The sequence below is a fragment of the Ovis canadensis genome, chromosome 16, assembly GCF_042477335.2.
Source record: "Ovis canadensis isolate MfBH-ARS-UI-01 breed Bighorn chromosome 16, ARS-UI_OviCan_v2, whole genome shotgun sequence".
NCBI lineage: Eukaryota > Metazoa > Chordata > Mammalia > Artiodactyla > Bovidae > Ovis > Ovis canadensis.
In genome coordinates, this window is record NC_091260.1 from 48,390,804 (window position 1) to 48,415,632 (window position 24,829).

At 38.5% G+C, this 24,829-nt stretch overlaps 1 protein-coding gene across 2 annotated transcripts in view; it reads left to right on the top strand.

The window, feature by feature from the left end:
- The window catches only part of C9 (complement C9), a 65,316-nt gene that overhangs the window by 38,868 nt on the left and 1,619 nt on the right, over positions 1-24,829 (top strand). For both annotated transcript variants that reach the window (XM_069555982.1, XM_069555983.1), the window contains exons 8-11: positions 7,038-7,278; positions 10,064-10,189; positions 12,542-12,720; positions 21,606-21,834. In XM_069555982.1, the coding sequence (XP_069412083.1) occupies positions 7,038-7,278; positions 10,064-10,189; positions 12,542-12,720; positions 21,606-21,821 (762 nt within the window). In that variant the 3' untranslated portion in view covers positions 21,822-21,834. The remainder of the gene's footprint in view (positions 1-7,037; positions 7,279-10,063; positions 10,190-12,541; positions 12,721-21,605; positions 21,835-24,829) is intronic.

Genomic DNA, 24,829 nt, shown 5'->3' on the forward strand with positions numbered 1-24,829 from the left:
GATCTTAATAAAGATTTGAAGGAGAGGAAACAGTCAAATATAACTGGCAGAAGGATCTATTAAAGACAAGTCCCTAAGATGGGAACATACTTGCACATTGGGCCAAAGTAAAGCAGCAGGAGAAAAAGTTAGTGAGGTTATCTTGAATCAGATTTTTTAAAAAAAGGCCTCACAGCCTATGATAAGAGTTTGATTTTTTTCAATGAGTGACATGAGGGACCATTGGAATGTTTTGAATAGAAGATTGACATATTTTAATATATTTTAAATGACTACTCTGGATATTGTTGGGACAACATTATGAAAGTTAGTAGCAAAAGCAAGAAGATTTGTTAAAACCTATTGCAAGAATCTAGGTGAGAGATGATGGCATTTCAGAAAAGGACAGTTGTAGATTCAAACATGACTCAGTTTTTGCTCTGAGCAACCAGAAGAATGGAGTTGCTATCAGCTGAGGTGGAGAAAACTTCAGGTAGAGCAGGTTTGGAGAAGAAGACCATTAGTTAAGTTTTAGATTGTGTTTGAGATGTCTATTTGACATTCCATTGGCGACATAAAGTAGTAAGTTGATGTTATGAGTCTGACATTTGAGAAGGAGGTCTGGAATTAAGCTTTAAGTTTGAGAAAGCAAAAGTTGCTTAGTCATGTCTGACTCTTTGAGTCCCCATGGACTACACAGTCCATGAAATTCTCCAGGCCAGAATACTGGAGTGGGTGGCCTTTTCCTTCTCCAGGGGATCTTCCCAACACAGGGATAAAATCCAGGTCTCCCACATTGCAGGCAGATTCTTTACCAGCTGAATCACAAGCTGTTAATAAATAGATGGTGCTTAAAGTCATAGGATTTAATATTGCATAAGGACGAGGAATGTTAGGTCCAATGAATCAAGATAAATTGGACGTGGTCAAACAGAAGAGGACAAGATTGAACATTGACATCTTAGGAATCAGTGAACTAAAATGGATAGGAATGGGCAAATTTAATTCAGATGACCATTATATCTACTACTGTGGACAAGAAGCTCTTAGTAGAAATGAAGTAGACCAAATAGTCAACAAAAGAGTCTGAAATGCAGTACTTGGGTACAATCTCAAAAACAATAGAATAATCTCAGTTTGTTTCAAAGGCAAATCATTCAACATCACAGTAACCCAAGTCTGTGCCCCAACCATTAAGGCCAAAGAAACTGAAGATGACTGGTTCTATGAAGACCTACAATGCCTTCTTAGAACTGACACTTAATGTCAGATGTCCTTTTCATCATCAGTTCAGTTGCTCAGTCATGTCCAACTCTTCGCAATACCATGGACTGCAGCAGGACAGGCTTCCCTGTCCATCACCAGCTCCTGCAACTTGCTCAAACTCATGTCCATTGAGTCAGTGATGCCATCCAACCATCTCATCCTCCGTCATCCCCTTCTCCTCCTGCCTTCAATCTTTCCCACATCAGGTTCTTTTCTAATGAGTCAGTTCTTTGCATCAGTTGGCCAAAGTATTGGAGCTTCAGTTTCAGCATCAGTCTGTCTAATGAATAATTAGGACTGATTTCCTTTAGGATTGTTTGGTTTGATCTCCCTTTCATCATAGGGGTTTAGAAGGCAAAAGTAGGAAGTCAAGAGACATCCAGAAAAACAGGCAAGTTTGGCCTCGGAGTACAAAATGAAGCAGGGCAAAGGCTAACAGAATTTTGTCAAGAGAACACAATGGTCATAGCAAACACCCTTTTCCAGCAACTCAAGAGATGACTGTACACATGGACATCACCAGATGGTCAGTACCTGATTCAGATTATGTTCTTTGCAACAAAAGATAGAGAAGCTCTATGCAATCAGCAAAAATAAGACCTGGAGCTGATTGTGACTCAAATCATGAGTTTCTTATTGCAAAATTCAGGTTTAAAAAGAAGAAAGTAGAGAAAACCACTAGGTCATTCAGGTATGACCTGAATCCAATCCCTTATGATTATACAGCAGAGGTGATGAATAGATTCAAGGGATTAGATCTGATAGAGTGCCTGAAGAACTATGGATGGAGGCTCATAACATTGTACAGGAGCCAGTGACCAAAACCATTCCAAAGAAAATAAATGCAAGAAGGTGAACTGTTTGTCTGAGGAGGCTTTACAAAGCTGAGGAAAGAAGAGAGGATAGAGGCAAAGGAGAAGGGGAAATAAATATCCAACTGAATGCAGAGTTCCAGAGAATAGTAAGGTGAGCTAAGAAGGCCTTCTTAAGTGAACAATGTAAAGAAATAGAGGAAAACAATAGAATGGGAAAGACTAGAGATCTATTCAGGAAAATTGGAGAAATCAAGGGAACGTTTCATGCAAGGGTGGGCACAATAAAGGACAGAAATGGTTAAGATTTAACAGAAGCAGAAGAGATTAAGAAGAGGTGGCAAGAATACAGAAAAAAAACTATACAAAAAAAAAGGCCTTAATAACCCAGATGGTATTGTCACTCATTTAAGGCTGGACATCTTGGAGTGTGAAGTCAAGTGAGATTTAGAAAACATTACTATAAAAAAGCTAGTGGAGGTGATGGAATTCCAGCTGAGCTATTTCAATTCCTAAAAGATGTTGCTGTTAAAGTGCTGCACTCAGTATGTCAGCAAATTCAGGAAACTCAGCAGTGGCCACAGTACTGGAAACTGTCATTTTTCATTCCAATCCCAAAGAAGGACAATGCAAAAGAATGTTCAAACTACTGTAAAATTGCACTCATTTCACATGCTAGCAAGGTTATACTAAAAACCCTTCAAGCTAGGCTTCAGCAGTCCATGAACTGAGAAATTCCAGATGAACAAGCTGTGTTTCAAAGAGGCAGAGGAACCAGAGATCAAATTGCCAGCATCTGTTGGATCATGGAGAAAGCAAGGGAGTTCTAGAAAAACATCTATTTCTCCTTCATTGACTATGCCAAAGCCTTTGACCTTGTAGATCACAGCAAACTGTGGGAAATTCTTATATAGTTGGGAGTACCAGACCACCCTACCCATCTCCTGAGAAACCTGTATATGTGTCAAGCAGCAAGAGTTAGAACTTTACGTGGAACAACTGACTGGTTCAAAATTGGGAAAGGAGTACAAAAAGGCTATATATTGCCACCCTGCTTATTTAACTTATATACAGAGTACATCATGTGAAATGCTGGGCTAGATGACTCACAAGCTGGAATCAAGATTGCTAGGAGAAATATCAAAAACCTCAGATATGAAGATGATACCACTGTAAGAGCAGAAAGTAAAGAGGAAATAAAGAGCTTCTTGATGGGGATGAAAAGGAGAGTGAAAAAGCTAGCTTGAAACTCGACATGAAAAAGCTAAGATCATGGCATCTGGTCCCATCACTGCACGGCAAGTAGAAGGGGAAAAGAAGGAGAAGTGATTATCTTTCCTTGGGCTCCAAAATCACTGCAGAATTTGACTGCAGCCATGAAATTAAAAAACGCTTGCTCCTTAGGAGGAAAACTATGACAAATCTAGACAGCATAGACAGATCACTGTGCTGACAAAAGTCCATATCGTCAAAGCTATGATTTTTCCAGCAGTCATGTATGGATGTGAGAGTTCAACCATAGAGGAGGCTGAGAGCCAAAGAATTGATATTTTGGAATTGTGGTGCTGCAGATGACTCTTGAGACAGCAAGAAGATCAAACCAGTCAATCCTAAAAGAAATCAATCCTGAACATACGTTGGAAGGACGGTTAGTAAAGTTGAAGCTCCAATACTTTGGCCAACTGATGAGAAGAGCCCACTCATTTCCCTGACGCTGGGAAAGATTGAGTGCAATAGGAGAAGTAGGTGGCAGAGGATGAGATAGCATCCCCAACTCAGTGCTCATGAATCTGAGCTAACTGTGGGAGATGGTGGAAGACCGAGGAGTCTGGTGTGCTACAATCCATGGATCCCACAGAGTGAGACACAATTAAGCAACTGAACAACAAAATATATAGATGGTGCTTCAAGTTGCAGGCCTTGGCAAGACCACTAAAAACTTAGTGTGGTTAGAAAAGGGAAGATCAAAGACTAAACTCAAGAAACTTCAATAGAAAGTGGTCTGGGGAACGAGGAGTGGAGGAAAGAAGAATGTAGCCAGGGTAATGCCATAGAACCTAATTACTCAGAGTGTGTTGTGTGACCAGTAGAAGCAATGTCACTGGGAAGTTAGGATCTCAGACCCTACAACAAAACTACTGAGTCAGAACTGCATTGTGACAAGATTCTCTAGATATTTACACTGTATGGTTTGAGAAACACTATTCTTGATGGCAAAAAAGAAAAGAGTGATGAACTGTGTCAAATGTACTAATATACGAAAGAGGATATATAGACGTGACCACTGGCTTTAGCATTATAAAGATCACTGGCCCCTTCAGAAGAGGTTTTGAATAAAAGAGAAGTTTTGTTGGGAGTGGAGAGGGCAGCAGCATGACTGGGTTAGATTTAAGAGAAAATGGGAAGAGAAGAAATGGAAACAACCAGACTAGAAAACTCTTTAAAGGAATTTTGCTTCTAACTGGGCTTCCCTGGTAGCTCATCTGGTAAGGAATCTGCCTGCAATGCAGGAGACCCCTGCATTCAGGTCTGAATGCAGGTTCAATTACTGAGTTGGGGAGATTTCCTGGAGAAGATAGAATACCCACTCCAGTATTCTTGAGCTTCCCTGGTGGCTCAGATGGTAAGGAATCAGCCCACAATGCGGGAGACCTGGGTTCAATATCTGGGTTGGGAAGATCCCCGGAAGAGGGCATGGCAGCCACTCCAGAATTCTGGCCTGGAGAATCCTCATGGACAGAGGAGGCTGGTGGTCTACAGTCCATGGAGCCACTAAGAGTCGGACATGACTAAGAGACTAAACACAATGAAGGCAAAGAAATGGATGGCAAGTGATCAGGCAAGTAAAACCAAGAAATTATTTTTATTCCCTTAAGATGGAAGAAACAAGAATGGATTTGGATGGGAATGATCTAAGATCTATCTCTAACATAAGCGGAACCAAAGAATATAATGTCTTTCTGACAAGATACACCTCTCAATTTCAGCAAATGAAAAGAATTTCAAATATGTTTTGTGCATCTTTGAGATTCTGTTAAGAATGATTATGCAATTCACCAAATAGAAAACATATAAATACGGAATAAGTTTCTTTAAGATTCTTGTTAGATACTGAATCACCCAGTATCAGTTGAAGTTAAGTCCCGCAGTGTAAACAGTTGTGCTTCTAAAACATAAAAAATTTGCTATGATGTTCATACATACCAAGATTCACCTTTAAAAAATACAAATAAAATGTTTTAAACTCCTATGCAATCAACAGATGTTCACCACAACTACAGCAGGAAAATTTTAAAGGAACCTTCCAGAAAATCATAGGATCTCAATTGTGGTTTAATTTTGCCTAGGACAGTCTATAGCATTGATCACACATAGCTCTTTGTCGCTGCCCCAGTTTTCCTTGGGAAATGTAAGCCATCATCCCTGGGAACATTTAAGTGCTGAGGTGTTTAGATTGACTTTAATACTACTTCTTCAAATATTGTCTGTCTTTCCCTGTTATCAAAGATTCAGAGGACTTAGGAGAAGGCACAGAAAGGCCTGAGACCCAGGTTTTCAGTACCAATCTTTGCCACAGATTTGTGGAAAATAATTTGATACCTTTGTGTCCCAATTTCCTTGTATGTAAAATAAGATTAGGCTTCATATATAATGTCTACATATCCTTCTATTAACATTTTAAGTCACCTTGCTGCTAAGTCACTTCAGTCGTGTCCGACTCTGTGCGACCCCATAGACGGCAGCCCACCAGGCTCCCCTGTCCCTGGGATTCTCCAGGCAAGAACACTGGAGTGGGTTGCCATTTCCTTCTCCAATGCCTGAAAGTGAAAAGTGAAAGGGAAGTCGCTCAGTTGTGTCTGACTCTGTGTGACCCCATGGACTGCAGCCCACCAGGCTCCTCCGTCCATGGGATTTTCCCAGCAAGAGTACTGGAGTGGGGTGCCATCGCCTTAGTGAGGTATAATTTACATAAAATAAAATGAAAATATTTTAGCATATAGTTCCATTGACTGTTATATCCACCTTTGTAACCACCTCCTCAAACAAATGCAAAATATTTCCATCACCTCAAGAAAATTCCCTCGTGCCCTTTGAATCAATCCCCTACCACCTAGGAGGCAACTGCTGACCAGATTTCTCTGACCACAGCTTAGTTTCACCTATTCTAGAACTTTATATAAATACAATAGAGTCATAGAGTATATGGGCTTCCCAGGTGTCACTGGTGGTAAAGAACCCTTCTGCCAACACAGGAGCGTAAGAGACAGGTTCAGTCTCTGGGTTGGGAAGATCCCCTGGAGGAGGGTATGACAACCCACTGCAGTATTCTTGCCTGGAAAACCCCATGGACAAAGGAGCCTCGCAGGCTTTAGTCCATAGGGTTGCAAAGAGCTGGACATGACTGAAACAACCATATACACACACACACATACAGTATAAACTCTTTGGTATATATTTCACTCAGGAAAATATTTTTGAGATTTATTTGTATTGTTGCCTGTAACAGTAGTTCATTCCCTTTTATTGCTAACTAGTATTCTTTTGTGTGAATAGACTACAATTTGTCTATTTACTCTCCTGTCAGTGGACATTTGTCATTTTCCATTTTAAGCTATTCTGCTCAAAGTTGCTATAAAAGCCTCTTACAGATCTTTTTGTGAACTGCTCTTATTGATCTTATGTAGAAATGAATTTGCTGGCCGTGGGAGTGTTGACTATTTTTAGAAACTGCCAAACAGTTCTCCAAAGTGATTGTACCATTTACCCTTCCACCAGCAATGCATGAGAGTTCTATTTTCTGTACATCTTCATCAACACTTTTGATAGGATTTTAATTATGTCATTCAAATGGGTTAAAGTGTTACCTTGTTGTCATGGCTAAAAAGCATATTGACAATGGAAATTCTAAATTTTGTGAGTTTTGAATTTGAAATAAGGGTGATAAAATTCATGTTTCTTTTCTTCTGCTCTGCAATAAAGGAAAAGGCGTTTCTGCATGTAAAAGGAAAAGTCCACCTGGGAAGATTTGTGATGAGAAGTCGGGATGTCATGCTGCAAACAACTTTCTTGGATTCTATAAATGCTCTGCCGACTGCTTATGAAAAGGGGGAATATTTTGCATTTTTGGAAACCTATGGAACCCACTACAGTAGCTCTGGGTCTCTTGGAGGACTCTATGAACTAATATATGTTTTGGATAAAAAGTCCATGGAGCAGAAAGGTATACTGAGAAATAGAGCTCTAGCTTCCAATGTTGTTTGAATCAACCACTGTTTCTAGCACTAACCTCTTCCAGTGGTTAGCACTAAAAATAGTGGTAGAGTTCTATAACCTGCTTCTTTGAAAAAATTCTTTTCCTGCCTTTTGGCCTCTAAAATCCTATCAAACAGCAAGTTGTTTTCCACCTCAAACAAGATCATTTGGCCATGTACTACTCAGCAAGCCTACTGAGAAATGCACAAATTCGTATTGCAATATAATGTTATTTAGTGATGCTGCTTTTAGTGAAGCGCTATTTACAAAGGGCTTCCCGGGTGGGGCTAGTGGTAAAGTACCCACCGCCAATGCAGGAGACCTAAGAGACACGGCTTCTATCCCTGGGTTGGGAATAGACCCAAGGAAGGCATGGCAACCCACTCCAGTATTCTTGCCTAGAGAATCCCAAGAACAGAGGAGTTTGGTGGGCTACAGCCCGTGGGGTCACAAAGAGTCGGACCTGACTGAAGCAACTTAGCACAGTCCACAGCACTATTTACAAGGGAAAAGAAAGTACAAGAGACACCATTTATATAACCTCTTGCTTAATCTGTAGACTGGTTCAGTTATATGTGTGCCAATTATCTTCAAAGTATTCTTGAGAAGTGGAAAGGAAATGTTATAAAGTTTCTCCCAGAGTGGAAGGAAGAAGCAGTGGTAACAACATATAAGTCTAAAGCAAGAATGGAAAATTAGTTTTACTCCATATGATGACAGTTCTAACCATAGAGTGGTAGTTGAATTGGGTCCATATTGAGTAGGTTTCTGACCACAGTTGAAATCATAGAAAAGACTCTTATTGATCATCAGTGTCTGCCATATGTACAGAATAGGTCTGTGAGCTACATAATTAAAATCCTAGCCTAAAGACTTCCTCAAAGCCTTTTAAAAATAAACTAAATGCAAATTTTCTATGTTAATAAGTTTTAATTATTGATTTTGTGGGTAATTATGGCTAATTACAATACTCTTTAAAGAGGTGATAAATGTCAGCCTATCTCCTTTCTCTGTTCTCAAAGTTTTGGGATGTATCTCTTAGCAAAGGAAATGTTGCCAAAACCACTTCCACAGCTTCTTATCCTTAGCCTCTGGTTGTGTCAAGTGAAAATAAAAGGGGGGTTCAGTTCTGATCCTAAAGCCTGACCTGTACCCACAGTGGATAAACATTTTGTAGATGAAACGAATATGAATGGCCAGAACCAATTGCTTTTGATGCCTCAGTCTTGGACCAGTAGAAGCATTGCCAGGGGAAGGGGAGTATGATGTTTCTTGGCTTATACTGCCTCCCAAGGCTGTTCCCGAGAGATGGTATAAATAGGTCTCTAGGAGCCCTGACTGGTAGCCTATATTGATAGATATCATGTGGGGAAGGGGCACAAAAGGGATGCGTCTTAAATAACCTGAAAGTCAGAAGAGAAGTGTGATCAAATCACAAAGAGCCCTTCAGGCTAAGAGTTGCTTTGGTGAAAAACCCCACAGGTTGAAATCTTTCATCATGGATAACTCAGAGCTACCTACTTACATCTATGTACCTTCTGGCCTTAGTAGACAAAGATGATTAGGTCAACCCTGGGTCTTTGAAGAGCGAATCACTCTGCTTACTTTTCCACTTTGCCGCACCCATGGACCAAGTCACATCCTCCACCTCGGTGTGGGATGTCCAGACTCTGTCTGGTCATGAAAAGGTCCACAGCTGAGGTAGAGAATCTAAGCTTTGGGGTCACTTAGGTATTTTCATCCCCATCTTAGAATTCTCATGTTTCTTGTGTTAAGGTTGGAAATTTAGTATTCTGAATTTCTAGCATTGCCTTCCATTTTTATTCTCCTTCCTCCTTTCCCATTGAAAATTCCACAGAACATTTCTTAAATTCTCACTAATTATGGGTACACCAAAGACACTTGCTGAATGAATGAATGACTAAATACCCCAGATATCTACTTCTAAATTTCACTTTGAGATTCTAATCCACAATGGGATTAACTTAGCCTATCCCTTTCTTTTTTCATAAAGTATTTTGGCTTCCAGGACAAACAACTACATGTTTATATACGTGCGTGTGATCAGAAATGATAAATAAGAGCAAAAACTATAGGGTCAATGATCTGAGGCCTGGGCAGTTACTCTTAAAGAGATAATTTCCTATATACTCAAGTAAATATTAGGATTTTTCTTCCTTATCACTGGAGCATCCACACACCGCAGTGAGTCAGCTCCCATGACCAGTGTCTACTAAAGAGTATTCACAGGACTAGAACAAAGTGTCATGTATTTGAATCATCTGCCCAAAGCAGGTTCCTTAACTGTTTCATGATTCTGTACCCTCATCTGTAAAATGAGGATAATGATAAAGCTTACCTCAAGAGGTTAATGTGAGGATTAAGTTAGTCAATTCCACAAAATACTTAGAATGATGCTGGGCACGTAATCATTCAGTACATGTTAGACATTGTCTCCCTTTTATGGTGTTAGAGATAAAGGTCTTCAAATAACCACCCTGGTCTGACTCACATCCTTTTTCACAAGCAGTAAATATATTTGTCCTTTACCATTAAGTTCACAAGCAAAGTCAAAGGAGACCACTAGATTCTAGTATGAGGGCAAAGTGGGGCAGATAGAACCTTACAGCTGAGTTCAGTAATAATGTCTAGGAATCTAAGTCAGTATGTTTCTTACAAAATAACATCATTGGAATTTATTGATGATATTGATAGATACTATCGAATAATTTCCAACTAAATATATTAAACAGGTATTGAAGTGAGGGACGTACAGAGATGCCTCGGGTTTGATCTGGATTTGTCTCTGAAGGCTGGAGTTGAAGTTACAGGAAATGTTGATTCAAAACTTTGCTCAAAGAAGGGTATGGGTCAAATGGGTAAGTATGATTTAACTTTAGGGTAAAAAGAAGGAAGAAATGTCCATGAGAACTGCCCTGTCATATGAGTCTTCTTTATTGTCTCTCCTCTTTATTTAAAAACAAAACAAAAACCTAAAAGCGTTTAAAGCTATTTTACATTTTTTTTTCTTGGCTGAGCCACACTAGCTTGTGGGATCTTAGTTCTTAGGCCAGGGATCGAACGTGGGCCCTTGGTTGTAAAAGCATATGGTTCTCACCACTGGACTGCCAGGAAATTTCCCAAAACTGTTTTATCTTTATAGTGTTTCCCAAATGGCTATAAACACAAGTAACCTGGGGACATATATTCAGTGGCTGAGCCCTGAAGTGCACAGCTCTGGTGGTGGTCATTGTAGATTTGTAGATTTACCGTGACAATGGTAGAATACCAATAGTAGAAAAATATCTTGAGGAAAGTTTTCTTTATTTTCCGCTAATTTTAACAAAGCTTCTGAATGGCCTAGAGGAGGTGCTGTCTGTGTCCATCAAGAGAGGAGAAGGCCAAAGCCATCTCCTTAACACCCTAATTTTCCACCTGACTCAAAATCCCTAATTCATCCTCACCCAACTGGTCAAAAAGTACAAACTCCCAGTTATAAGATAAGCACGTACTGTGGATGTAATATACAACATGATGACTCTAGTTAACACTGCTGTGTGATATGTTTGAAAGTCACTAACAGAATAGATCCTAAAAGGTCCCATCATAAGGAAAAAATCATTTTTGTAACCATATGAGGTGATGTGTGTTAACTAAACTTTGTGACAATCATTTTGTAATATATATATATATATATATGTATGTCAAGTCATTATGTTGTCCACCTTAAACTTACACAGTGTTTTATGTCAATTATATCTCAATAAAACTGGGTGAAAATGGGAAAATCCCTAATCCATCCTTAACATTAAGTCAGTACATAACTTTTTAAAGAAATATAAATTGCTTGGTATAAATATTACCTATGTTGCTAATCATTGGCAGATTTATAATCAAGAGTGGTACTGGAGTTCTCAATTTTTCATTCTGACTAGAAATACTTGAGAACATTCTCAGAAATGCACATGCCTAAGATTCACCTTTAAAGAGTCAGCTGATAGTGGAGAAATAGAGGAGAGGAACACCTAAAATTTTTAAAAGCATACCAGTCACAAACATGTGGTCATGAATGGAAACTACTGCCGAAGTGAGAAGAAAGCTGACCTTGCCATCAAATGTCATAATTTCAAAATCTGACCCTGAAGCTTGGGCTAGTCACTCCATGCCTCTAAGGTTCAGTTTTCTCATCTATAAAAATAAGGAAGGATAAAAATATCATCTTGGAATTAGATTTTTAGTTCAAAAAATTCACAGCTCTAAATGATTCACCCAAATCTTTTTAAAAGTGCTTTGGTCTGGGAGAGACTGAGGGAGAAATATGCAAAAAATGTGGTGGAAAAAATTGTGTTTATTTATTCTTTTTTCATATTCTTTATATTTTATAATATTAAAATAGTCTTAATGCAAATTTATATAAAATATAATTATGAAGGTAAGGCTTCAACAAAAAATGCATGCAATCCAGGTTCGTGTTGGATTTCCCTGGTGGTCCAGTAGTTCAGAATCCACCCACCAGTGCAGGGGATGTGGGTTCAATTCCTGGTCTGGGAAGACTTCACATGCTGTGGGGCAACTAAGCCTACGCACCACAACTGCTGAAGCCCATGTGCTCTAGAGCCCATTCTCTGCAACAAGAGAAGCCACTGCAATCAGAAGCTCATGCATTGCAACTGGACATTAGCCTCTGCTCATCACAACTAGGGAACGCCCATACAGCAACGAAGACCCAGCGCAGCCAAAAATAAATAAATTTATTTTTTTTTAATAAAAACTCATGTCCCCATGTGTACCCATGCTTAGGTGATGAACTTTAAATTATTGCATTGTGTGTGTTCAGTCATCCAGTCATGTCCAACTCTTTGTGACCCCATGGACCATAGCACACCAGGCTTCCCTGTCCCTCACCATCTCCTGGAGTTTGCCCAAGTTCATGTTCATTTCAATTATTAATGTATCTTAAATATCATTCCATTTATATTTTCTTTAAAAAGATTGAAATCTATAATTGTCTACTAATAAAAATTATCCTTGGATTTCTTCTTGGCCTTTTGGCTAAGATCAAGTGTAAAAATTGCCCTTGGAGATTTGGGGTGAACAAATTACCTAAGTAATATTTATAAGTAAAATTCAATAAATGTACTAGAGCTATACCTTGTGAAAGGGTTCAATAAATATTTATCAAATATCACAGAACTATACACACTTTACTTATGTTGTCTTTCTCTTCTCAGATACGAAGCCAGAGGCTGACCTCTTCGACGATGTTATTACATTCATAAGAGGAGGAACCAGAAAATATGCAACTGAACTGAAAGAGAAACTTCTCAGAGGAGCCAAAACGATTAATGTGACTGACTTTGTAAATTGGGCCTCTTCCTTAAATGATGCTCCGGTGCTCATAAGCCAAAAAGTAAGAAATACTTATTTTCAAATAGAAGATTTTGTCATTTTCTGACTAAATGTAACTTCATCTGAAAGACATGTGAGTATCTGAGTCACTCACTCGCACCCCATCCCTGAAAGCAGCAGGGCATAGAAGAAAGGTGCGGAAGGGGCATCAGACCCTCGCAGACTGAGTCTCAGTGTCTGTTCCTCTCTAGATGTGTCATATTTTCTGACTTCTGCAATGCTGAGTTCTCCAGGGCTTCGTGTTTACTTTGAAGACTTAGTATGATTGCTTATATAGAGACTAGGCACAGATTGGTACAAAATAGTTGCCCAGGAATTGTCAGTTCCCTTCCATCTGCGCTGGTTGTTTCTTGCCTTCAGGTGACATCATACCACCCTTTTCAACATAGGAGAATTATATTTATCAAGGGCCTGTGTGAAAGAAAAGGTCATAAGTCCTCAGAAAGTAAGACCAAGGATGAGAAATTCTCATGGTTAGGAAATCCTTTCCGTTTTGTTTCTTGATCATAATAGTCTTCAGTTTATAAACTTTTTGGGACTTTACAGTCTGGTGCTTATTCCTAAGGGGAAAAAATGGCATTATAACTATTAATAGAAAATATAACTGACAATGTTATTTAGCCTCATCATTCTCTCCCCAAGCTAACTAAAAATGTATGTGTTTTCCTTTACTGCTTATTTTGTTCCTGATATTGTTAGAAAGTATTTTTCCTACTTTCTTCTATGAAAGTGAAAAGTAAAAGTTTTAGTTGCTCAGTCCTGACTCTTTGCAGCCCCATGGACTGTAACCCACTAGTCTCCTCTGTCCATGGGATTCTCCAGGTAAGAATACTTGAGTGGGTAGCCATTCCCTTCTCCAGGGAATCTTCCCAACCTAGGAATCAAACCCAGGTCTCCTGCTTTGAAGGCAGATTCTTTACTGTCTGAGCTGTTTTTCCCTGTCAGTTTCACAATTTTCTTCCCTCAGGTCAAATTTATCTTTGATTGACCCATACTTCCATTTTATTAACTTGAGCTATAAACATGTTGACATTTTTGCTAGGACTAGTTCTTGGAGAACTGGGTTTCTTCATTCTTCATTATTGTCTTTAAAGGGAATGAAATTACCAAAGCTATCTCATTTATGTGATTGAGAAACTCAGAAACTACAAAATTATGATGGAAATCTATGAAAATCTAGCCAGTTGTAAATGTGCAAACACATCCATGAAAGACATCAAATACTTTGTTCAAAAGCTAGGATAAAGAGAAGAAAAAAGCTAACCAAAATTAAAATCACAAGAGTCCACTTTTATTTTGTCATATTTAAAAAATATTTATACTCATTATCTTGAACTCAGTGAAATAAATCTTTCAGAAGATCTTAAACAGGAAAATAATTGGTTGAGAATTCCCTGGTGATCTAGTAGGTTGGAACTCTGTACTTTCACTGCCAAGGGCCTACGTCTGATCTCTGGTGCAGGAACTAAGATCCTACAAGCCAAGTGCCAAACAAACAAGAAAAGAATTGATTTAGATAGAAGTTTACATTCAGTTCATGCATTCATTCATGCTCAGTCTTGTCTGACTCTGTGACCCTATGGACTGTAATCCACCAGACTCCACTGTCCATATAATTCTCCAGGCAAGAATACTGCAACAAGTTGCCATTTCCTCCTCCAGGGGAACTTCCCAACCCAGGGATCAAACCTGTCTCTTGTGTCTCCTGCATTGGCAGACAAAGTCTTTCCCACTGCGCTACCCTTACATTCAGAAGGACATCAAAAGTGACTTGTCTTCTCATCTCTGCAAAGTTCAACTGTTCTTGTATGGATCCAAGATTGTTCTCTGAGGAGGTCTTAATAATAATTTATCATATTCTATTGTTGTTGTTCAGTCACTGAGTCCTGTCCAACTCTTTGCAACCCTATGGACTGCAGCATGCCAGGCTCCCCTGTCCTCCATTATCTCCCGGAATTTGCTCAGTTTCACGTCCTTTGAGTCAGTGATGCTATCCAACCATCTCATCTTCTACCACCCGCTTCCCGTTCTGCTTTCAATCTTTTCTAGCATCAGGATCTTTCCCAATGAGCTGGCTGATCACATTAGATGACCAAAGTATTGGAGTTACAACATCAGTCCTTCCAGTGAATATTCAGGATTGATTTCCTTCAGGATTGACTGGTTTGATTTCCTTGCTCTCCAAGGGAGTTTCAAGAGTCTTCTCCAGCACCACAGTTTGAAAACATCAATTTTTCGACACTCAGCCTTCTTTATGGTCCAGCTCTCACATCCATACATGACTACTGGGAAAACCATAGCTTTGACTCTATGGACATTTGTTGGTAAAGTGACGTCTCTGCTTTTTAATATGCTGTCTAGGTTTGTCATAGCTTTCCTTCCAAGGAGCAAGTGTCTTTTAATTTCATGGCTGCAGTCACCATCTGCAGTGATTTTGGAGCACAAGAAAATAAAGTCTGACACTGTTTCCACTTTTTCCCCTTCTACTTGCCATTAAGTTATGGGACCAGATGCCATAATCTTAGTTTTTTTCATATTGAGTTTCAAGCCAGCTTTTTTACTCTCCTTTTTTTGCTCTCATCAAGAGACTCTCTTAATTGTTCTTCACATTCTGCCATTAGAGTGGTATCATCTGTATATCTGAGGTTGCTGATATTCCCACTGGCAGTCTTGATTCCAGCTTGTGAGTCATCCAGTCTGGTATTTTGCAAGATGTACTCTGCATATAAGTTAAATAAGCAGGATGACACAATACAGTCTTGTCATACTTCTTTACAATATTGAACCAGTCCATTGTTCCATGTCCACTTCTAACTGTTGCTTCTTGACAGGCATACAGGTTTCTCAGAAGACAGGTAAGGTGATCTGGTACTACCAGTTCTTTAAGAATTTTCCAGTTTGTTGTGATCCACACAAAAGCTATACATAGTCAAAGAAGCAGAAGAAGATGTTTTTCTGGAATGCCCTTGCTTTCTACATGATCCGACAAGTGTCAGCAATTTGATCTCTGGTTCCTCTGCCTCTTTGAAATCCAGCTTGCACATCTGGAAGTTCTCACTTCATGTACTGCTGAAGCCTGGCTTGAAGGATTTTGACCATAGCCTTGCTAGCATGTGAGATGAGAACAATTGCACAGTAGTTTGAACATTTTTTTTGCACTACCCTTCTTTGGGTTTGGAATGAAAACTGACCTTTTCTACTCCTGTGGCCGCTGCTGAGTTTTCCAATTTTGCTGACATATTGAGTGCAGCACTTTAACAGCATCATCTTTGGGATTTTAAATAGTTCAGCTGGAATTCCATCATCTCCAATGGCTTTGTTTGTAGTAATGCTTCCTAAGGCCTACTTGACATCACACTCCAGAATATCCTAGAGCTGATGATTTTTTAAATCTCAAGTCAATAAAGTATCTGCTGAAGACTTACTACTGAATTTACTAGAATTATTCAAAGACATTCATCAGCTCTGTTGGCTCAGTACTATTGGCTGGATGCAAAATAGTTTATTCTATTTTTAAGGACAACTATCCCATGTTTTTAGACTAGTAGGCATTTCATCTTCCTGATAGCTCAGTTGGTAAAGAATCCACCTGCAATGTGGGAGACCTGGATTTGATCCCTCTGTTAGGAAGATCCCCTGGAGAAGGGAAAAGCTACCCACTCCGGTATTCCGGCCTTGAATATTCCACAGACTGTATAGTCCATGGGGTTGCAAAGAGTCAGACGTGACTGAGTGACTTTCACTTTCATTCAGGCATTTTATCTAAAATATCTGTATGTTTCTTTCTTCAAGAATTAGAAGCTTGGACTTTTCATATTAATGTTCTCCCTGAGAAAAAGTCAACCCTAGTGAGTCCACCATGAAACATTTCTTAAATTCATCTTATTAGAGAAGAAATTCAGAAAATAGTAAAATAATATGAACTTTTTGACTCTGTATGGCTTTTAAACCTCTAAAGAGACTTGAGATAAAGCTTAATTTAATCTTGAAATAGATTCCAAGTTATTTTGCTCCTATAAATGTAAGGTCCTTTGGTTAACTGGCATTTCCATGAGATAACTGAACAATCTATAGTCATGGATTTATTCTTTGGTAATTGACAATAGTCTGTGTATTATGACATGTCCAAATACTGGGATGACCATAATAAAATAACTGGCCTTTCTATTCAATTATGCAAAAAATGGAAAAAGCCCCTCCCTACCCATATTAAACTGGTTTATATTTAATTCTCTGTAGGCAGCAGCAGCAGCAGCAATCTACATCAATTATCTAGATATTTATGTTGCAAAGAGTTTCTCTTGGAGGAAACATGAGGAAGTTACATCAGTCTAAATTAAAAGCTGCTTAAATATGTTACTGAGATTTTCTAAGCAAAGCACTTGGTTTTATTTCTATTTATTTTCCACACTAAAGTAACTATGACCATGCTTATTAAGTATAATACTGTCCCTTTGATTACCCTGTTGTTTGTGTGTGTTTCAGCAGACCCCAGATCACTTCTTGAGGAGTGTCTTGGCCCAGCCCAAGAATTGTCCTTCAGCCCTTCTCTGAAGAGGAGATAAGCTAGGTCACCCTTCCAGTACTGGTTTTGTCATAGTCTTCGGCTTTCATGAAAATATACTATTCCCATTTCCCTCTTGCCTGAATGTTAACATAAACGGCCCTACATTTTGCCTCAATAGAATACCTGAACTTTGGTTTCTTCAGCTTACTGCCGCAAACTAGTTATTAAAATGTCAACTGAGTGAAATTACATTTAGTAAGGATTGCCTGAGAGATATAAAGTTTATGATTTCCTCCAGAGCAGTAGTAGTAGAGATCAATCAGTATAGGTAGCATATAGCATATTGACTTCCTGCAGAGTTTTATTTTTGCATTATAAAAGCTAATTTACGCTTGCTTTATTTACTGAAAGGATATTACATAATACAACGTCCCCTTTATGAGAACTCATGGGAGATATCACTGTTCATTCTTAGTTTCAAGTTCATTTTGTTTCTCTTGGGAATCAAGTGAGCTTTTCTTACATGCATGCAATTTAAAATCCAGTTGTCTTATTCAACTTGCAAAAATATAACCAAATTTATGACTCACCTTGTGCACTGATGGGTCCTCCTGCATGACTTTTGTGCATTTTTGTTGCTTTTGCCTTCACTTGCCTTCGCCATGCATTCTCAATTCTCCTTTCCCTCATTTCCCTCAGCAGCTCTTATCCACCCACATATCAAGTTCTATTCAGCTCTTTCTGGAGCAACTTTGAGTAAGAATGAATTAATTGATCTACCATTTTTGTTTATCATGCAACTCTTAGCATGATGCACCAGATGTTAAAAAACATCAGAAGAATTTTAAAGAGCTGTGGTACCAATGTTCTACACTACGGTCATTAGTTATAGTGACATCATCCCTGACTCCCTTGTATAGCAGTTTAAAACAAAACACTTTTTCAACAAACTACGTTTGGTTCATATAGTTTCATTAAGTGGACATCAAGAAACTTAAGTGTAGTTAATATCAAACTATATTGTGAATTCATTGTATTTTAAGCATGTCACATGATAGATTACATCTACTGAAAATTCATAATTTTTATGAATTAGCAGTAGGATTCAGATTTTCACTATGACATCTTTACTTGGGAGAAAGAAACTTCTACTGAAAATGATAGAAAGAGAACAGTTAGCTAGTATGGGAGAAAAATGAAAACTGTTTTCTTACTTAACAGAAGGCCAAAGTTCATCGGAGGGAAAAAATGTGGCTCTTAAACTTCAAGAAGTGCATTTTCATTGTTCTTTGTCTTCTTTTGGGATTCTTGACTCCAGGGGCTCCTCTGAAACTATTTACCATTGCTTGTCCTTCCTTTTTATCTCTTTGAACACTGTTTACGAATTTCATCCAAACTGTATTTTCTCTGTGACCCTCTAATCCTGTATCTTCAGTTATCTGGCCTTGACTTTCCTTTGAAGGGTAAAAACAAGATGGATTTCTTTTCGTGAAAATCAAAATAACTCCACCACATACTTTTGCTGTTTGTGCTAATGTGGCAACACTGTTAAGGGGTTTCTTTCTTCCAATTAAATATGTCAGAGTTGGAATCTGAATCCTACATGCTAATTCATAAAAGACTCCACTGAGGGACAGTTGTGGGGACTTTGTAGAAGTTCTTGATGTATTCAGGATATGAGCCTATTCTCCTATAACAGTGTTACAGATGTCTTCTTTCACTGGAGGACTTTCACCCTCCAGTAGCATTCTTTTTTGTTAGTTTGGTTTTTATTGGCTGTGTCATGTAGCATGTGGGCATCTTTGTTCCCCAATCAGGGATCAAACCTGCATTTCCTGCAGTAGAAGCTCAGACCACCAGGGAAGTCCCTTTTCTAGTTTTTTATTTTATTTTTTATTTACTTATTTTGGGCTGTGTCAAGTCTCAATTGCAGCATGCAGGAACTTTCGTTGTGGTATGCGGGCTTCTCTGTAACTGAGGCACAAAAGCTTAGTTGCCCCATGGCATGCGGAATCTTAGTTCCCTGACCAGATATCCAACTCATATCTCCCATATTGCCAGGGATTCTATCAGAGTAGCTTGAGGCTTGAGGTGATTTTATTTTCTTCCAAAGAAAATACATATGTATATTTTTAAAGTTTCTGGGGTACCGACTCAGGATTATGTTTAAACTGGCTGCATTCTTTGCCAGGGCTTCCTCAGTTCCAATTCCCACTTACTTCTAGGGCTCTGGTCCTTGAGTCTCAGCCAAAAACACAACTTGTTTACCTTTGTTGTTTCTGAATTCCAATCTTTTTCCCAGCCCAGTAACATGCTGCCCTACCTCTTAGCTCCTCTTCCTGATTTAAGAAATGTGTCAAGGAGACTGTTAACCCAAAAGTACTGATCTCACCTCACTGAACTTCTACCACCTCCCTGGTCTTAGCCTAGTCATATTTTGTTATCTTGTTAGTTCTCCAGGGTCTTCAAGTGGATTTTTAAACTTCACTTTTATTTACTTGTTCAGCTTTTCTCGTTGTCCTCAGAAAAAGGATTGGTTAACATTATTTAATCTATCATTACTCTTCTGCAGGAATTTGTGGTATATTTTTTAATCTCATCTTTCTTGAGTCTTTAGATTCTCATTTCTTCTAAATTTTGCTATCTCATTTCAAAGTACTATGCCACCAAAGGGTCTCATTTGCAACGCTATGGACTGTAGCCTGCCAGGCTCCTCAGTCCATGGGATTCTCCAGGCAAGATTACTGGAGTGGGTTGTCAGGCTCTCCTCCAGGGAATCTTCCAAATCCAGGGATTGAACCCAAGTCTCTTATGTCTCCTGCATTGGCAGGTGGGTTCTTTACCACTAGTGCCACCTGGGAAGCCCGTATATGGTTTATATAGATTTATGAAACATAACTCTATATATTCTATCTGTGTTAGATATGTAACATTACTGTAAGAATTATTTTTTTAAACTCTGCACTATATTACTAGAGTAGTCTTTTTGTCTTTACACCCTCAAATCTCAACTTCATAGTCATTTTCTCAGGAAAGCTTTTCCAAACTTCCCTGATTCAATTGTGGCAACTATGTATCTTACTCCAGGAATTTAAGGGTACAAAATAAATCACTTTGCTTCATTTATTTAAGTATGATTAAATTTGACATTTCCACTCTTCCTTCTGCTGGAAAATTCATTGGTCATTCATTTGTTGAATGGGTTCAGGGTGGTTCTTGCTTATCCAGATGTTTCTCGTCGGGAAATAAGGATATGACATATGTAAGTATTTAGTCCATTGTGGTCACCCTGATGACCTCATGGTTAAAGTTTACAAGCTTATTTGACATCAAGTGGTTTCAAACTTTCCATGCCAAGACTGTGTATTGGAGACACTGACAAATCTGTAGCCTGGTCCCTGATAGCCACCTTCCCTGGGGGCCCTTCAAAGATTTTGCTACTTGCCAAAATAGCTGTTAGAGATCTAGTTATGGTTCCCGCTACTTGAAAATTATGCTAACTCTATCCTCTTCCTAGACTGGAGGAAAGCTCTCCCTCAAAGGTAATAAAATATTCGTGTTTAGGGACATTCTGGACTTGGCATTACACATAAACCTCCTCTTAGACAAGAGATCGCAAGCACTTGTCTACCTTCTGGAAGGGGGAGACAGAAAAAAGGCAGCAAAAAAGATTCACCATACATATGTCAGTAAATTATCTCGCAGTATCAGTCTCCTTTCCTCAATAATGGGCTTCCTTGGTGGCTCAGATTGTAAAGAATCCACCTGTAATGCAGGAGACCCAGGTTTGATCCATGGATCGGGAAGACCCTCCCAGAGAAGAAAATGGCAACCCACTCCAGTATTCTTGCCTGGAATATCCCATGGACAGAGGAGCCTGGAGGGCTACAGTCCATGGGGGTCACACAGAGTTGGACATGACTGAGTGACTAACACACTTTATCTCTATAATAGGATCTCCATGGTTACAGAGATCATAGCTACTTTTGATCACTAGTATAGGCTTAAAAGCTAACATGTTGTTGTCAGTCAGTCAGATGTGTCCAACTCTTTGTGACCCCATCGACCATTGCCTGTCATGCTCCTCCATCCATGGGATATTCCAGGCAAGAATACTGGAGTGGATTGCCATTTACTTCTCCAGGGGATCTACCCAACCCAGGGATTGAACCCAGGTTTCCCATATTACAGGCAGGCTCTTTACCATCTGAGCCACCAAGTCTTAGAAGCTAACATTATAGCTGGCAATAATAATCATTCAATAAGCCTTTGTTGAATTAATGAATCAAAGAATAAATAATTTAGTCAAAAATATCACATAAACTAAAATATTAGTCAGTAGGAAAAGACCTAAAATTAAACGTTTTTCTGTCTTGCAGCTGGCTCCAATATATGATCTGATTCCAGTGAAAATGAAAGATGCGCACCTCAAGAAACAAAATTTGGAAAGAGCCATTGAAGACTACATCAATGAATTTAGTTCAAGGAAATGCGAACCGTGCCAAAACGGAGGGACTGTGGTTCTGCTGGACGGAGAATGTGTGTGTTCCTGCCTAAAAGAGTTCAAGGGAGTTGCCTGTGAAATAAAAAAATAGAAAATTTCTAAAGGTGAGAACAACCTCTTTAACATCATTAAGGACAAAAATATGCATTTGGGAGTTATTCAATTTGAAAGCTAGTTCTTCAGTTAATTTTCACTAAGCTTCTAGATTAGCCATATAAAAAAAGATAAAAATGGAACGAATAGTGGAAATGGACAAATCAGCCTTTATGCGTCATTTAGCACACAGTTAACCTCTACCTTTTCCTCTAAATAGGGCTATAGACAATAAATTGTAATGATTGCATTACTTTTTTAGTTATAAAAATTTTACATAAAGGGAAAAGTTTACAGAAGTATAACAAACATCCAGGAACTCACCATGTGAATATGTGTGTGTATATGTAAATATATATATGCAATAAATACTTCAGAACCCCTTTATAAGAAAAATAATAGAGTACTTTGTACCACATCATCTCCCTGCAAAAAGCCCAGGTTGATTCTTGTCTCCCACACAACTCAGATACAGTTACTATCTTCTTCCCATTTTATTGATATATAATTGATGAATAGCACTGTATGAATTTGAGTAACATAATCATTTGACTTACATTTCACTTACCTGATTATCACAGTAAGTTAGGTGAACACCCATCATCTCATCTATTAATACAAGATTAAAGAATTAGAAAAAAATATGCTTTCTTTGTGATGAGAACTCAGGATTTTCTCCATTAACAACTTGCATATAATGTGCAGCAGTATTAATTATATTTACCATGTTGTACCTTATATCCCGAGGTCCTCTCTGTAGCTCAAATGGTAAAGAAGCTGCCTGCAATGCAGGAGACCTGGGTTTGATCCATGGGTCAGGAAGATCCCCTGGAAAAGGAAATGGAAACCCAAAGTAGTTATTTATCTTATAATTGGAAATTTTTACCTTTTTGACCATCTTCATTCAATTTCCCCTCTTTTTACCCCCATCCTCTGGTTGCCACAAATATGATCTCTTTCCCTATGAGTTTGTTTGTTTGGTTGGTTGGTGTTGAAGTGTAATCAACCTATAACACTCTGTTAGTTCTTGTTACACAACATAGTTATTTGATATTTCTATACATTTCAAAAGAATCACCATGATACGTCTAGTTATCATCAGTCACCATAGAAAGATTAAATAGTTATTGGCTACGTTCCTTACACTGTACATTCTGTACCCCTGACTCATACTTTGTACTTCTTAATCTTCCTCACCTTTCCTCGCCTTCTTTTACCCTCCTCCCCTTACAGTCACTTTCGTTAAGTTAGGAGTGTTTCCTTCTGGTCCATATTTTTCACTTTTTCCAAATACATCTGTGCCAATGGGAAAATATCCAATGTTGTTTTGGATGTTTTTTTAATTTCTATAAGTGGTATTCACTGAATTTTAATTTTTTAATTTTAACTTTACTATCCTCACCAGTGACTCAGATGGTAGAGTTGGCCTGCAATGCAGGAGACTCAGGTTCAATCCCTGGGTTGGGAAGATTCCCCTGGAGAAGGAAATTTCAACCACTCCAGTATTCTTGCCTGGAGAACCCCATGGACAAAGAAGTCTGGCGGGCTCCAGACCAAGAAAACAGATTCTTCACTTTTTACAGCTAATCATCTGAAATTATATTTCAATATTTTGCTTTTTTCAAGGAAGAACAACTTTAGCCATCTTTCTAAAACTGAGGATTTGCTAGGTCTTTCATTCTGATAGAATTAATTAGAATCCTAATAGATAAGTAAGATTTAGCTAAACTGTTCATTATCACAAGATTAGCTAGTTAGATTAATTTCTTTTGAAAATCATAACTTACTTTTTTATGGAATAAGCAGTTTCCTACAACAAAATGTCTGAAACAATTATTCAGTTTCCTCAAAGATTTCACGGCCTCAAGTTTATCATTCAACCATACTTTCAACAAAGGTCTGTCTAGTCAAAGCTATGGTTTTTCCAGTGGTCATGTATGGATGTGAGAGTTGGACTATAAAGAAGGCTGAGCACCAAAGAATTGATGCTTTTGAACTGTGGTGTTGGAGAAGACTCTTGAGAATCCCTTGGACTGCAAGAAGAACCCACCAGTCCATCCTAAAGGAAATCAGTCCGAATATTCATTGGAAGGACTGAAGTTGAAACTCCAATACTTTTGGCCACTTGATGCGAAGAACTGACTCATTTGAAAAGATCCTGATGCTAGGAAAGATTGAAAGCAGGAGGAGAAGGGGATGACAGAGGATAAGATGGTTGGATGGCATCACTGACTCGATGGATGTGAGTTTGAGCAAATGCTGGGAGTTGGTGACGGACAGGGAGGCTGGCGTGCTACAGTCCATGGAGTCACAAAGAGTCGGACACAACGGAACTGACAGAAATTTTTTTGCATTTACAAAGAAAATTTAAAAAAATTCGTATTACAAGCATCTTTTGCCCTTCTTAGCAAACACAGAAACTCAAATATGCTGACAATATACATGTTAATATTTCTCAGAAATTTTAGGATAACTGATTTATCCTATATACTAACTCTGTCTCTCACCTATCTAAAATGTCAATCTTATGTTCTGTATTCCAAGCAGCATTTGTAGCAAAAAATTCATACTCAGGACCTCTGTTTTCTACCTGTTTCTCTATATGTGGAATATTCTTCAGCTTTCTGTAATTTCTTCAGCTCTGTCTTCTAATTTTTCAGTTATTTTTTTCAGCTACATATAGACTATATCCTATAACCAATGAGCATTTTCTCAAATTTATTTTAATTATAAACTAATTATAATTAATTATAAATAAATTTAATTTCTATTTGTTTGAGTGGTTTTTTTTTTAAGTCTGTTTTTTTCTTTTCTGGCCTACTGGATGTTTCCTATTTCTATTTCTTTGAACATGCTGGTGGTGGTTTAGTCACTAAGTCATGTCCAACTCTTGTGACCCCATGGACTATAGCCTGCCAGGCTCCTCTGTCCATCGGATTTTCCAGGCAAGAATACTGGAGTGGGTTGTCATTTCCTTCTCCAGAGGATCTTCCCCACCCAGGGATC